The sequence below is a fragment of the Notothenia rossii genome (genome assembly GCF_949606895.1).
Source record: "Notothenia rossii genome assembly, chromosome: 7".
Classification (NCBI taxonomy): Eukaryota; Metazoa; Chordata; class Actinopteri; order Perciformes; family Nototheniidae; genus Notothenia; species Notothenia rossii.
The window spans coordinates 25,160,113-25,176,096 of NC_136905.1; the positions used below are offsets into that span (position 1 = coordinate 25,160,113).

Consider the following 15,984-nt stretch of genomic DNA (forward strand, 5'->3'; position numbering starts at 1 on the left):
TATTCTAAGCAAACACTGCCTCTTTTTTATGTGGGACTCTGGATTGGATAATGCTTTTGTTTAGAGTGAAAAGAGTTGAGCTATTGACCTGTTTTTCCATCATGGCCTTCTCGTACTCCGCCTGTACCACATCCAGCTCGGCTTGCTTGGCATCCAGCTCAGCCTGGGCCTTCTGAAGGTCCACATTAGCTATGGCCAGACGATTCTGCTGCACTGCCAAGTTTGCCTAAAGAAAAAGAGAGACATGCCCATTAAATGTCTAAATGGGTCACCGTCAGTTGTTACAGGTGGAGAGCTAAGAGAGAGACAGGGACAGACAAAAGACCAAAGAAAAGACGGACCAGATGTGATGAGAGAGGAGCGAAGAGAGGTCATAGAAGAACGCCATATAATGGAGACAGTTTGCCCATTTTTAAGCTCAAAAACACATTTTTAATGAAATTCACAATGAAACACAGAACAAATAAAATATTTTTAGTGAGGATAAAGATGTCTGAACTCAGAAGTCTCTTCACTCAGGTGTTTTTCCACAGGCCCTGAGAACTGCAGTCATTAAACCACTCTTAAAAAAGAATAATCTAGATGCTTCAGTAATGAACAATTACAGGCCCATATCAAACCTGCCATTTCTAGGTAAAATCATTGAAAAGGTAGTTTTTCAACAGTTGAGTAATTTCTTGCATTTAAATAATTATTTCGATGTGTTCCAGTCAGGCTTTCGTCCAAACCACAGCACTGAGACTGCTCTTGTAAAGGTCGTCAATGACATCCACTTAAACACAGACAGTGGCAGAACTTCAGTGTTAGTATTATTTGATGTCAGTGCTGCGTTTGACACTGTTGACCACAACATATTATTAGACCGACTGGAAAACTGGGTGGGACTTTCGGCAACAGTTCTAAATTGGTTTGAATCCTACTTAAAGGACAGAAAAAAGGTTGTTTCTATAGGTAAATACACATCTGAGTTGACAAATATGACTCCATCTTGGGGCCTCTTCTCTTTAACTTTAATCTACATGCTACCACTGGCTCAGATAATGAAAAACAACAAAATAAGTTACCATAGCTATGCGGATGACACCCAAATGTACATAACCATTCCACCAGGAGACTATGCTCCAATTCAAACACTGAGTAAGTGCATTGAACAAATCAATGACTGGATGTGTCAGAACTTTCTCCAAATAAACAAAGACAAAACTGAGGTAATGGTTTTTGGAGCCAAGGCAGAACGTATAAAAGTTAGCACTGAGCTTCAGTCTGCAATGTTCAAAACAACAGATAAAGCCAGAAATCTAGGTGTAGTCATGGACTCTGACCTGAGTTTCAACCGTCACATTAAAACAGTTACTAAATCAGTTTACTATCACCTAAAGAACATATCTAGGATTAAAAGACTAATCTCCCAGCAGGATTTGGAAAATGCTTTTATCTTCAGTAGACTCGACTACTGCAATGGTGTCTTTACAGGTCTCACTAAAAAATCTATCAGAAAGCTGCAGCTGATTCAGAACGCCGCTGCTCGAGTCCTCACTAACACTAAGAAAGTGGATCACATCACTCCTGTTCTGAAGTCTTTACACTGGCTTCCTGTGTGTCAAAGAATAGATTTCAAAATACTGCTGCTGGTTTATAAGGCATTGAATGGTTTAGGCCCAAAATACATTTCTGACCTCCTGCTAAATTATGAACCATCCAGAACTCTCAGGTCCTCTGGTCAGCTTTCTGTCCCCAGAGTCAGAAATAAACATGGAGAAGCAGCGTTTAGTTATTATGCTCCAAATATCTGGAACAAACTACCAGAAAACTGCAGGTCCGTTGCAACTCTTACTATTTTTAAATCCAGGCTGAAGCCTTTTATTTTTGCTGCTGCTTTTAATTGATATATTCATATCTTAAACTGCTCTGTAACTTTTATTAATGTTTATTATATTATCTTTGCTTTGTTTTTAAATGCCATTTTCTTAATGTCTTTCATTTTTGTAACACACATTGAGACCCCATTTACACGCAAACGAACCGAATACGATATCAAAAAAGTATTCTGTTCACACGAGACCGCTCGGGAGCGCTGGAGACGCTGTAGTACATATGCCGGGCCTGTAAGTGGCGCTGTACTTTCGACACAAAATACACCAAAAGCAGCGAAAAAGACCCCGGAGCGTGGTTGCCATGGTTGCCCTTCTGTTTATGCTCCGCGGTTGATTTAGCAACATGTAGTTCATGTAATTCTCCATGTCCAGTTGTTGCTGATGGTTGTGGTAGAGGAGCTGTAGATTTTTGCACTAACATCTGTAGCATGGTCGGTAGCAGTAGCAGTAGTTAGACTCCGGTACTGCTCATTACTCACGAGACGTTGTAAAAAAAAAAATTAGTGGTGGCGAACGCACTAACCACTCCGCCAACGCCACAGTCACCCCCGTCGTGCGGGCCGGATCAGAATGTCTGGCGGGCCGAATGTGGCCCGCGGGCCACCAGTTGATGGTCACTGGTATAGGGCGTACACACGGAGCCGTTTGGCCCCCCAGAGCGTTCCGTTTGCAGATCTATCCACCTTGGGACCCGTTATCGTTTGCGGGGTCCGTTTCCGCGTTTCCGTTACGGCCTCGTGTGAACGAACGGGCTAAACGAAAGAGAAAAGTTGTGGATACAACCGTTTGCGTTCTCGTGTAAACAGCACATCAATTACCTTGTGTTGAAAGGTGCTAAACTTGCCTTGCCTTGAACACATGCCACAGGTCCAAATGCAGGGACTCAAAGCTTCAAGAGTAGAGCGATTTGAAAGAGTAAATCCGGGAGATATAAACTCGGAGGGGGGGGATGAAGGGGTCATGAGAAGGTCAAAGGATGGAAACAGAGTCTGAAGAAAAGCTGAAATTATACTCTCTGGCTAGAGCTTGGGCTGTGGAGAAAGCATTGCAATAGGTTTAAAGACAGAAATGTAGAAAAGTTATGACTGGAGTCTGCTTGGGTGGCCTGGGGAATAGGAAGTCTGGAGCATTTATTTAATATTAATTGACATCCAACAGGACTATCCCTCCATGTCTGTCTGTTCAACTGTAACTCTGGCAGTCTGGCTGGTCAGCTTGAAGGGAGATCCACTACTGAGCCGGAAACCAGAAAATCAATTTGCCAGGCTGTGACGCAAAAGCAAAAGATCAGGATCAAAGAGGAGGAAAAAGAGAGAGAAACAGAATGTGAGATTTAAAGTCAGAAAGACACATATAGAAAAATAAAAATGGGAAAAGAGAGGGAGACAAACAATCAGTTAGAGACGGGTTAAGGAAAAATAGGAAAGGAGATGGGTGATTTAGAAAAGAAGTCGGTGAGACAAAGTTGCACACAGGATGGAGAAAATGCAATGTGGCAGAGTGCAAAAAGGGGAGGGATAATGAGGCCTGGTAACAAGGGGGTAAGGAAATCAGGTACAAAAGAACTACAGTGAAGAGAGAACAGAAGTGAGTATCAGGAACGTTTTAGGGAACACAATCCACAAGTAAAACTACATGGTAAGAGTTTAAGCTTTTACATCCTCAAATGCAAATATACTGGTTATAAATGTATTGGACATCCACAAACTGCCCTTACAGGAAGAGAACTAGAGGGATTTGCATGAAATCACATGGTCAAGAAAGCAGTGTGGGTGTGTTTGTACCCAATTAATCAAGGATTTTGTGTTAAGAGTATTCTGCTGTGGAAAATGTTAATCCTTGGTAAAATTCATAAATACTGGCAATGCATTTTGTTAAGAAGAGAAGTAAGAAGAGTTTTAAAAGTTATCTTGGTTAAGATCTTTAAACCAGCATTATTACATGGCTTAGTTGAATACTCTATTCTGATCGGTCAATTCAGAACACGTGACACGTTGTTAATCCAGTAGTACAGACCGTTGTCAAGGACTTATTGACCGTTGTTAAGGAAGCTCAAATCTGCAGAAAGAAGTCCGGTCGATTTAACTGTATACAGTTTGGCCGAAAAGCAAACTGCATGCAGTTTGCTTTTCAAACTGTTTGCTTGTCTTTAGTTTTCGGTTGTCTTTAGTTTTCGGTTGTCTTTAGTTTTCGGTTGTACTTTCGAAACATAGCACTCACCAAAGTATTAGATTAAGAAGAGCAAGTTATGATTAAAAATACATCTTTAACTGTTCACTCACACATATGAGCCAGACCTGTATATCACCTGATAGTTGATCTAATTTGGTAGATAATAGTTAATATGTTTTTTTATGATTTGAACTGACTCATTTCTTGATGACTGTCCCAGTCAGCATATTCCTGTGCCAAATTGAAGAATATGAATAAACCCCTTACCATGGACAGTTTAGGCTGTTTCTGTAGCCTTGGGTTTTCCTGCAGGAAAACAACATTTTCTTTCAACTGTAAATGTTCATTATTCCTCAGAGAGGAAGACCATTGACTGAGCTGGACTTTGCGCAGGGGATCGTGTGAGCGCTCATATTTTGTGTGTGTGTGTGTGTGTGTGTGTGTGTGTGTGTGTGTGTGTGTGTGTGTGTGTGTGTGTGTGTGTGTGTGTGTGTGTGTGTGTGTGTGTGTGTGTGTGTGTGTGTGTGTGTGTGTGTGTGTGTGTGTGTGTGTGTGTGTGTGTGTGTGTGTGTGTGTGTGTGTGTGTGTGTGTGTGTGTGTGTGTGGATCACAGGTGTTTCACAATGTATGTGTAAGTAAGTACACATTCCAGAGGCTGGCATATATATCTTTATGGACTACAGTTGAACTTCACATGACATATTATTTATATTCACCGTTTTGTGTATTGCCTTGAAGTGCTGTGTATTACCTTTAAGGGTAAGACCTCCTTGTTGATAGAGAAAAAGGAGGCCATAGCTTTCGTCCAGGAAGCGAGCCCGGCCACATTGCCACACACCCTCTTGGCTGTTTCAATATTGTAGTCGGGCAAGTCAAAATAAGGCAGCAGCAGCTCAACCATTTCCTCATTAATGGAGTCTTTGGTGAATTGCTGCAAGGCAGAGGGAAAGAGAAGTGGTGATAATGGTGGTGGGATTAAGAGGGAAACAACAAAAATAACTTTTTTAGTCAACAACACATGTTACTTATAAACAAAACACTGTAGAACTGGCTGTACTTACAAAAATAAGGAATGTAAAGGTATATGAGAAAAGAAGGATAAAATGCTTATTGTAGCAGTGGTTATTGAGTAGAATAAGGGGAGCACACAATAAAGATGTAGAGGACATGAGAGGATCAATTACACAGACAAAAAAAAATAGATAATTAAGAAAATGACAAGGCAGAGCAATTCAAATACAAAAATGAAAGAGAGTACAATGTAAGTGAGTATAAAAGGTATATAATAAAAGTATTAGTTAAGCAGCAGTACTAGTATTATCTCAAAGAAGAACAGGATATAATTTAAGAGTCCATACAAATTATCTTTGTACATATATAGTCAGCGCCAGAATTGGGGGGGCGCTGCGCTGGTAGCTCTGGGATGGAAAAAAAACATTTTTCTCATCCTAATTTTCGGCTTTGATGTAATAACATTTATAATTAAGTAAAGGTAACACCGTTTTCACCCCGGTTACACGTTTCATTTGCCCTGTACAATGGGCGCTGTAAGTGATGAAAGTGGGATGTTGGCTTATCAGGCGCCCGCAGCTCACAGCCAAAGTGCGAGCGTCCGAGAGAGAGAGAGGGTGCACCGGTACCGGGGATTGTTGTTAGTATCTGGTGCTAGCTGCGCTAACGGATATAACAAGATGTTTCTACAACAAAGGTGTAGGGAGAGTCCTCTCCTGTCAGACTGAGAGTCTCTATGAGGTAAAGGACTCTCTGAGTGACAGTTAACTTTAGTCTAAGTTATCTCAGTGGGTCTTAAAAGTTTTGATCACAATGAATGTAAACAAATATTTCCAAGGCATACCTTTATAATAATTAGGAGAAATAACAGCGCCAGCCAAAATCATGCCTAGGGGAGCAAATTGGTCAGAACCGGCCCTGTATATATTGACCCACCAATGTTAAAACATTTAACATAGTAAAAGTTCAGAAATACCTCACATTTGGCAGCATCTACAACTTAATTAACTCTGAACATCGGGTACCTGCAGACTCCCCAAGAAGTTTCCAGCTGTCATGAGCTTTAGGGATTCCTGCCAAGACGGCGTGTTGCAGTTCTTCTCTGGATCGATCTTCACTGGGTTGACTCGCCTCTGGAAAAGCAGCAGCACGCAGTCCATGATCCGCATGATGAGGTGGGGGGGGCGACCAAGTGTTCGTACAGTGGCAATGTCTGATGGCTTGATTGTCTGAGAGTGCACAGAGAAAATACATGTTTACTGGGCAAACATATGGTATTTTCATAGGATATTCTATAATGGGAGATAACAATGCGATGAGATCAAAGAATAGAATAATTAGCTTTTCATGACATCCTTTACAAGGCTGCAGTTTAAAAACATACAACGAAGGAGGTGTACAGAGAGAAATAACACTGGCATGTTGATGATGATGATAGATAGAGGGAAATGAAGACAGTTAGTATAAAACCCAACAGTTCTGCAGAGGAGGACAGCGCATTACTTCAAGTGACTGAAGAAAATGAGAGCGGCAGCAGGAGAGTGAAGAAAATGTTTGGCTGCTTCATGGGCCCCCTGCCTGCTCGTCTCATTTCTTCTCCTTTTCGCACTGCTCTCTCCTTCCAGCTCCATTTGCTCTCAGATGTTTACTCGAGCCATTTATAGTATGAATCTCCAACCAAAAAGTCAGCAATAAACAGTCTAGTTTCTACTTGGCCTTCACCAAACTAATTTTCTCTTCTCACCTCTCCAGTGCTTTTATCAAAATGTTTCAATAAGGTCCCTTTAAATCAGCTTAATAAAATCCTAGGTACTCAGGGATTGGCTGCAGTCTTTGTCTTGAATGAATTTGTTTTGGGAAATATTTGTCTTTTATTTGTATCTATGAAAAAGCATTGTTATATGGTTGTGCTGATTAAGATAAAAGTAAAAAAAGTAAGTTTTTAAAGGAGAACTTAAAGTTCAAATACTTACACCGTCTCTGCATAGACCAGCTGTCATCCACACTAATCAACTATGATGCACTAATAACTATTTGTACTTTTTAACTTCATATCAACAATCAAGCCTGTTAACTTGAAAGTGACCTCAAGGAGTCTCATGTTACTTTGTGGTGTGAATGGCCCACTGAGGTTCTTAATAAATGTGTCAATCTCCTAACCTCAACTACAAGAAACCTCTTGAATGAGTGTCAAAACTCACGTCCAGTTGTGTCCACAAAGAGCTCTAATTAAAACCCTCTATAGCACTTATACATAATTATCAATTCCAGACGGACTGCCTGAGGTTTATCAGCTTGGAAATACAAGGTTTATATCCACAGCAGCAAGAAGGAAATTCTAATCAGGGACCTGTCATGGGAGATCTGTATGCAACCCTCTACCCAGGAGGACAGCTTTAATTACATCGCAGCTCCAGGCCCCAGAGCACAGAGCATCGTGCTAACTTTAGACACACCTGCTGTTACACACACACACACACACACACACACACACACACACACACACACACACACACACACACACACACACACACACACACACACACACACACACACACACACACACACACACACACACACACACACACACACACACACACACGAATGTCAGACTCTCTTTTAGGGGAAATAGTTAACAGGGGCAGCAGAGAAAATCATGAGGAGTGGCACTACAGGACATAGGAAATGGAGGATCTAGGATCTAATTAGTATTAACTATCCTGATGATATGCAGAATTACAGAACATGTCCTAATGAAAATTATTACTTTCTTATGTATTTCTTTTGATTGATGACATTTCCAGTGGAGCACTTTTTAGATGTAGTTATAGTTAATATTTATATCTCCCCAATATTAAAGTGTCGTTATATATTGATTTTAGGATCTGGACTTTTTATCGTGCATCTGTCATAAGTCAAATCAACTTTACAAAGTTGTGGATTTTCAAATCCCCAAATTTCAAATAAAGTTGAAAGGCAGTGACCAACAGTGTTTTAATTTGCTTCTTAAAGTTATCAATGAGGGATAATGTTGAATCTATTTGATGCCCATACCTGCAATGCAGCCTCTGCTTCCTGCAGAGCCGGCCGGGCAGATTCCAGTTTCTCCTCTGCGATGGCCTTGTCAGCTGAGATGCTGTCTACAATGGCCTGGGCCTTGTCCTTCACTTTCTGCACCTCCACCTTCACTCGCTCTGCGGCCTGGGCTTTTACTGTCACTTCCTTCAATACCTGGGTGAATGAACAAGAAATTAATTTCATTTAAAAAATCTGGTCATATCATGTTTATTTTGTTATCAGTCATATCTTATCCCGGTTGAGCATGTTTAATACAGTAAAGTAAAAAACATATTCTGAGGCACATAAATGCATTGCTGTGTGCACACCACCCTGCATATACACCTTGACAAAAATATGAAAGACCAATATAGCAAGTATTTATATCAAGGAAACGCACACAGACATACTCACACAGTCACGGACAATTTGACCTTCACTGCTGTTTCATGCCTGGAACCTACCATATCAGCTTTGTCATTGGCAACCTGTAGCTCCTTTTCTTTCACCTCCAGCTCCTTGCTGAGTGCTGCTACAGACTCTGATGCCTCCTTCAGCTTCTGGAGACCGGTGTTCATCCTAAAACAGGAAAATACCAAACATTAGGTTTGTAATCCCAGCATTTATCTTGGACCTTGACTATTATGTGCCTGACTATGTGAGAGGCATCTGCACATCTACATTTATAAGATAATGTTTGTTGTAAAACCTTTAATATGAACAACATGACATCCCATCAGGCATTGCACAAACAATCGTTTTTTAATGGCTTGGGTGACACTGCTCGGGAGGGAAGGGTGGGCGGTCTGGGCTCATTTGCACCCTTTAAGTTTATCTGTTTATTTTTATTATATATACTATTTTGCATGTTCTTTCCCACTATGACTTTGTATGTCATTAAGTATGGTATTCCTGTCATGCTATGTTTTTTCTTTATTATTTATTGTTGGCTGTTCTGTTTGTTTTCTATGTTGAAAAAGAGAAACATGATTTCCACCCCAAAGAAGTCTGCTTGAAACATGACATCCCATCAGTATGTGTCCACTGGGCACCAGAGGCCTGTACTACGAAGCTGGATTTTCGCTTAGTGAGCTAACTTCAGGGAAAACTCAGGGTTTCCTACGGCGCTGGTTCTTTTCTTACCGGGGTAGATCTCCATGGTAACTTATGCTGAACGGCAAACCTAGGGGGTATACTACGAAGCAGGATTTTCGTTTAGCAAGATAACTTCTGGGATTTCCGGTCCTACGAAGCTGGTTCACGTTTTAGCGGGCTAGATAACTTATTCTGAACGGCTAACCTGCGCCGGGGCAGGATAGGTTCCAGGATAAGAGATCAACTCAGTGAAAGCACCGCCTGCTGACCAATCAGAGCTCAGTGTGCAGAGTTTAAAGCGATCAAGTCCTATTACAGGATAAGGAAAAAACTGCCATTGCAGAAAAGACGGCTGGAAAAATCAACTGACTGTGAACGTGAAGATTAATAGAATATCACCTCCCATCTTCAGAGCAATTTGACTATTATAACATTAGCATTAAGAAAGCTTACTTAAATATCTGCCACAACATAAGTAACCGGATCAAAGTAACATTACATACAGTCAGTGGCACTGCGTAGACATCGATGTGTCCCATTATCATTCATATCACATCATAATGTATCATATATTTCCTTATCAGTGTCAGCTTCTTGAGCCGTATCTGGCCGTGCAACACTCACAGTGTCACATACTGTATGCAAAAGTATTATTTTAAGCAACACATTAAGTTGACGAAACACTTGAGTCAAATATAATTAAAGTCAGATCCACTCGTGTCTTAGACGGGGCAGTGGTATCATAAACCTGTTAATGTAGCATTTCAAACACTTTTTCTTTAACAGCTGTATTCACCTTGCAGGTGCAACTATGTTGCTTTTATCCTGGGTAAAGTGTTTAAGTCATGGATGTTTAAAGTTTAACTTCTTCATCTTTGTCTAATATTATAGTTTACTTTTCATTCAGGAAGTATGACGCTGCGCTGTCAATGTTTGTGATTGGTCAAATGTTGCTAACCCCGCCCTTGTCATGTGAACGCGCACTCAGCCGGACAGAGAAACCCTGGCTTGAGTTACCGAGTTGATAACCAGCATCGTAGGACCGCTTAGCGAGATCGAGTTCGTTTTGGGTTAGGTAAGCCGGGTAACTCAATCCAGTATGTTGAACTGGATTCGTAGTACAGGCCAACGTCAGCCAATTTATCGTTGAATGCTCAGGGATAGCTAATAAGTAGGAATGTATTCACGGACGGAAAAATGTAGCACAAATTTGATTTTGCTTTTATGAAACCTGTGATATTTTAACGCCTGTGCCTTTAACAACAGCTTGCAAATTGATCCTTCATTGTCAGTGTCATTAAAGAGTCGATAACTTTTGAAAAAGATTGGGTTCAATCTGTGACACCCTTGTTTGAAAATATACAGGTGTAAACATGTTATTTCTCAGAAAGTGCACTAATTATGGCTAATTATTGATGCCGCACTCATCACGTGCCACCTATTGTCGCAAAGAGGAAGACTCTCAGATTCTACAACTTCATCAAAATCAAGTATTTTACAAACCAACCCACATTATTATTGTATATTAACAAATATCTAAGATAATCATGTTAGTTTGTTTACCTGTTGGCCAGGGTCTGGACTTCAGACCTCTTCTCCTTATAGATGGCTTTGTAGCCCTGAATGAAGGACAGGTAGGACTTCGGTGTCACATGGGTGGAGCGTCGGTATCTAGAATTTAATTAGATTAAAAAAGGATATTTCATGTCATAATAAAATACAGGAGAATCATTTCAAAATGTGTCCTTATCCTCAAATTTGCATTTAGATAAAGAGGTTTAAGAAAATGTTGTACCTCTGGAAGTAGTCCACACACTTCTCTGCCACACCATCCTGGAAGGAGCCCATACACTGGACTACCTCACCTTTAACTTGGGTTGAGCAGTCAATGTCATATAATGACAGGAAGTGTTCAGACACTGTAGTACAGAAATATGGATGAGGAATCATCAGAAAAAGCTGAATTAGGAGGAAAATACAGAAAGTGGACTGCAAAATGTGGTAACTGAAACCTGATCGGCAAATGTAAAATAAATAGAACAGGTTAATATACTGGTCGATACTGCAAGCAGGAAAGACAGTGTAATTGAAATGGATATTATAGATTACTCGTGACATATTTCACAACCCCATTGTTATTCTTCTGACTGATTTAGGAAAATATGGATTGCAGTCAGAAAAAGAAATTGGGAAATGAGCCGCACAAAATGAGGGGCGTTAAGAATTTTTAAATTGGTATGTATATGAAAGTAATAACATTCCAAACTAGTTTCAGTATGCATTTCTAAGCAGCAGAAGTAAATACAATTATATTAGACAAGTTATACTGTGTATGAGGTAATGTTAGCAGTGAATCCCAACAGCATGGCTGCAGTTGTCCAACAAAAACTTCCCTCCTGACTTTCATTAATAAGAAAGCAGAAGGGCACACTGAAAAGCTTATTAAGTAATACATGAGCTTTTTTTAGAGAGCAAATAGAAAAATAACAAGGATAAATGGACAGGGATATATAAATATTGTCTAACAATAGCCCGGGAAAGCTACCTGCAACAAGAGCATCCTTTGGCCACCTGCTGAACCAGTCCATGGTGCACCCAGATATCAAGGCAGGGAACTTTAACGCCCGGTTGCGGAATTTTTCCCCAACGGGCGAGAAGCACAGAACAACGTGGAGGTTGTGTCGGACTCGTGACATGAAGTACTCGTAAAGGTTTTCGTTGGTCGGTGGACGCCTCGGAAACTCCCGCTTCATAACAGGGATAAGATCACTGAGAATCTCATCAATCTCATCACGAGCGAATAGATTGGACACCTGAGGATAGAAAATATATCCATACAATGATGCCCATTAACATGATTTATTTTCTATTTCTATTATACTGGTTTGTTTGTGTTTGGTATCTGGTTTAGGTGAAAATAATTTAGTAAACGTTTTTTGTGATTTTTTATTAAAACAAGATCTTAAACATACGTTTAAATCTTTAAAAGAATAATGGATGTCTCCTTTATCTGTAATATTTGCTTTGTAAGAAGTAATTGTGGTAATGGTAAGTTTGAATATGGAGATTCAGATCACCAAAACACAATTTCCGATTTTGTTTTGCTCAGCACTCAAAACTTACAAAGTACTGTTTGTCAAGGGTGTCAAATTAAGTTTTAATTTGATCACGACTTGATCACGCAGAGAAATTATAGCCCATATTTCCAAAACTGAATCTGTATTCAAGGCACATGGTGACAATTAGTGATACAAGGAAATTCTGAGATACAAATATGAATGGTAAGCAGCTGGTGGAAAAGCCAAATGATGTTCTTTTACAATGAGGCCTTAGATCAGGATGGTTAGATTTAAACTGATAGTGGAAGTTGATTTTGATTTACTTTTAGATATTTAAAATGTTCAACCGGTTATGCACAGAGAGTAACAGACAATTGTTGAATCATTGCTTAGGTTAACCTTCACATACTTCCTTAGCCTGGTTTTGACACTAAAAATCATTATGGGAAAAAACACACCCAATATGGGGATAGCTACACTTACTGCATCCTCTCACATTGCTTTTTACACCTTTTCACTGTATTCCTATTTACTGAGAGTAAGAGAGAGAGAGAGTCCTGAGGGAGCATGTGGTGTTGTGGTAAGAAGCACCATGTCTCCAACCACCAGGGGGGTATACTACGAAGCAGGATTTTCGCTTAGCAGGCTAACTTCAGGGAAAACTCGGGGTTTCCGTTCCTACGAAGCTGGTTCTCTTTTTGGCAGGCTAGATCTCCATGGTAACTTATGCTGTGCGGCTAACCAGGGGTGTATACAACGAATCTAGTTCAACCTATCCTGGATATGTTTTGAGTTATCCGGTTGACTTAATCCAAAACAAAGCCGCTCTCGCTAAACTGTAACGGCTTACCTAACCCATTATTAACAAACAGAGCACTCTCTTAATAACGTAACACAATCAGAGACTGGATATATCCCCCCCCCTCTCCCCTCTCTTGTCGCTACAATGAGGAAAATAAATTACGGGCCAAAAGTTCTCATTCATAACACTCCGTTCGATGTCTCACTATGGGATGCGCCTCAACGCGTATGCAAACAGAAGCATCAATCTCATTACGCCAATCCTGATTGGCTGGTGATCTTGACGTCTACGTCAGGGAATCCACCCACCCTATAAGTAGCTTGCGCTACGACACAGCGTCATTCAAACACCTATTCTCGCTTCCGAGCGCATCTCAAATTATCAGTAGCCGGGCTAGCTTAACGGTCCACAGACGGAACCCAAAGCTAAAATTCGGTCGACGGGCGTTTGCCGGTTACTTTTTTGCTTTGCAAGAAGACTGAACAATATTAACACACCAGTTAATATTGTAATCTGCCTCGCCGTTTCTTTCTTTGGAAATTACGGTAAGGTTTGATTTTTTCTTCAAGCTGGTAACATACCTGTTGCTAGCTTTTCTTCCCTCCACACCGACACCACGGACGTTCTCTTTTCTCTCTCACACCAGAGGAGACGGAGATAAAAACAAAAAGTATTAACACACCAGTTAATATTCTTTAAAGAATAAAATCTACGCCGTCGCTTTTTCCTTTCGGATTAACGACAAAGTTGGATTTTTTTCTCAGTAACGTACCTGTTACTAGCGTGTCCACTCCACGCCGACACCCCGGCGAACAAAGATGGACCCTTCTCTCCCTCACACCAAAGGAGTCAGGGAGGCTCGGCTATGCGGCTGCGGGTTTAAGATCTCAGGCACAGACTCACACCAGGTCTGCTCGTCCTGCCTCGGGCTGGAACACGCCCAGGAGGCTATCGATAACCCCGGCTCGGGCGGGCATTGTGCCCGCTTCACCATTAAGAGCCTCCGCCGATGGCTAGCACGCCAAGCTAGCTTGTCGGGACAGGACCCCCTCATGTCCGCTGATTCGCCGGCCGGCAATCAAGACATGGTGGCGTCCGCCGCAGAGATTGAGCCCCGCGCTGTGTCAGGCTGGGGCTCAATAACAGCAGCAGCCGCTGAACCGGAGCCCCGCGCCGTGTCAGGCTGGGGTCCGGTGTCGGCAAGAGCCGCGAGAGCGGAGCCCCGCACTGTGTCAAGCTGGGGCTCCCAACTGGACCTCACCATGGTTCCACCCGAGGAGGATGTCCTGGAGTTGGACTATATGGAGGAAGAAGAGGATGCCTCTGAGTTCCTCCTGTCCGACTCTGATGAGCACGAGGATGACATCTTCGTTTCATCGGCTCAGGCTGCAAAACCGGGAGCGATGTCCGCTCTCCTGGGCGAAAGCACACCAGCTTAGCCCTGCCTAAGTATGGACTTGCAGGCCGTGTGTCAACGCGCTGCGTCCAGGCTGGACATCCCATGGCCTGAAGTGGCCAAGGAGACCTCCAGATCTTGCTACGAGGGGAAGCAATTGCCCCAAGCAGCGAGGGCGAAGAGGCAGCTCCTTCCAGTCTTTCCGGAGATGCTGGACGAGGTGTCGGTCTCGTGGAGAGACCGCCCTTTCAGCAACAAGGCCCCAATCCAGGGTGCCTCCTCCATGGACTGTGACGGTATGGAGAGGCTCGACAATGGAACCGCTGGTGGCAGCCCGCTTCCAACCGAGGCTGGCTTCGACACCGAGCAGGAAACCCACGTTACCGGCAAAGGCAGACCGTTTTCAGTCAACGATGACCGAACGGGCCCTATAAAGCCGCAGCTTTGTCCGCCAGGGCACTCAACGTCTCCTCGCTGCTGACCGCCTACCAGGCGGAGCTCTGCGAAGACTTGTCGAGCAAACCTGAGCCTTTACCTCGTGGGACGAGATCGCAGCGATCACGGAAATTTGCCTCTGTGTGCAGCGCTGTGCAGTCCAAGCCACGGGCAAAGCACTGGGAATTATGGTGGTACAGGAGAGAGCCAGGTGGCTCAACCTGACGAACCTTCCAGACCGGGAAAAAGAGGATGTTCTGGACATGCCTATTGTTCCCGAGGGCATATTTGGCTCAGCTCTAGCTTTGATGCAGCTGAGATGCAAATCAAAAAAGAAGGAAGATGAGGCTTTTCAGCTCTGTCTCCCCCGAAGGGTCCAGCCGCCACCTTCAACGGTCCCGCGGCAGGCCTTCACTCAAGCTGCCTCACGTCCTGCCCGGTTCAAGATACCGAAGCAGCAGAGACCACAGTCCGTCCCGGGTCCCCAGCCCAGGCACGAGGCGAGGATGAGCTGGCCAAGAAGATCTCCGGTTCCGGCAGCTGCCGCTCAGGCACAGCCGACCCAGGTTTTCAGCCACCAGGCGAGGAAGAGGAAGCGGGCGGCCTGACAGCCTCCTCTCCTCTCCTCGACGAGAGAGCTGGAAGTTCCCTGTTCCCCAGCTCCAGAACACGTTCCAGTTTTAGATTCTCATGTGTTTTCGGGGTGCCATCATGCCCCCATCTTCCCGCCGCCTCGAGTGATGCCAGAACGTCATCCTCAAGTTCGCGCCATAAGGGAATTGGACTTAACTTCAAAGACAGCAAGTTCCGCTGCCTGTTTAAGTCACACAAACACATGTCATCATTATTGTTTTCTAATAAATCATTTTCCACTGTCGTTTCCAGGCTTGAAGCCAAGGGGGCAGTCAATACAAATGAAAAGAAAAACAATAAAAACAATAAACAGTCTGTCGTCTACCCCTCTTTTGAGAGCGGCTACGGCCTCTCTCAAAAGGCGGACATTAGATGCGCATGCACAGTGTCGGCCGGGGTTGTCAACCTGGGGTACCACCGTGTTCAGACACTAGAGGGCCCCATAACACA

At 42.8% G+C, this 15,984-nt stretch overlaps 1 protein-coding gene across 2 annotated transcripts in view; it reads right to left on the minus strand.

Annotated features, from left to right (window-relative positions):
* The window catches only part of dnah5 (dynein, axonemal, heavy chain 5), a 142,048-nt gene that overhangs the window by 45,504 nt on the left and 80,560 nt on the right, over positions 1-15,984 (minus strand). For both annotated transcript variants that reach the window (XM_079693697.1, XM_079693696.1), the window contains 8 exons: positions 11,755-12,022; positions 11,005-11,128; positions 10,773-10,880; positions 8,579-8,693; positions 8,112-8,288; positions 6,083-6,286; positions 4,798-4,977; positions 89-226 (listed from right to left, as the gene is read on the minus strand). In XM_079693697.1, coding sequence (XP_079549823.1) covers positions 89-226; positions 4,798-4,977; positions 6,083-6,286; positions 8,112-8,288; positions 8,579-8,693; positions 10,773-10,880; positions 11,005-11,128; positions 11,755-12,022 — 1,314 coding nt within the window. The remainder of the gene's footprint in view (positions 1-88; positions 227-4,797; positions 4,978-6,082; positions 6,287-8,111; positions 8,289-8,578; positions 8,694-10,772; positions 10,881-11,004; positions 11,129-11,754; positions 12,023-15,984) is intronic.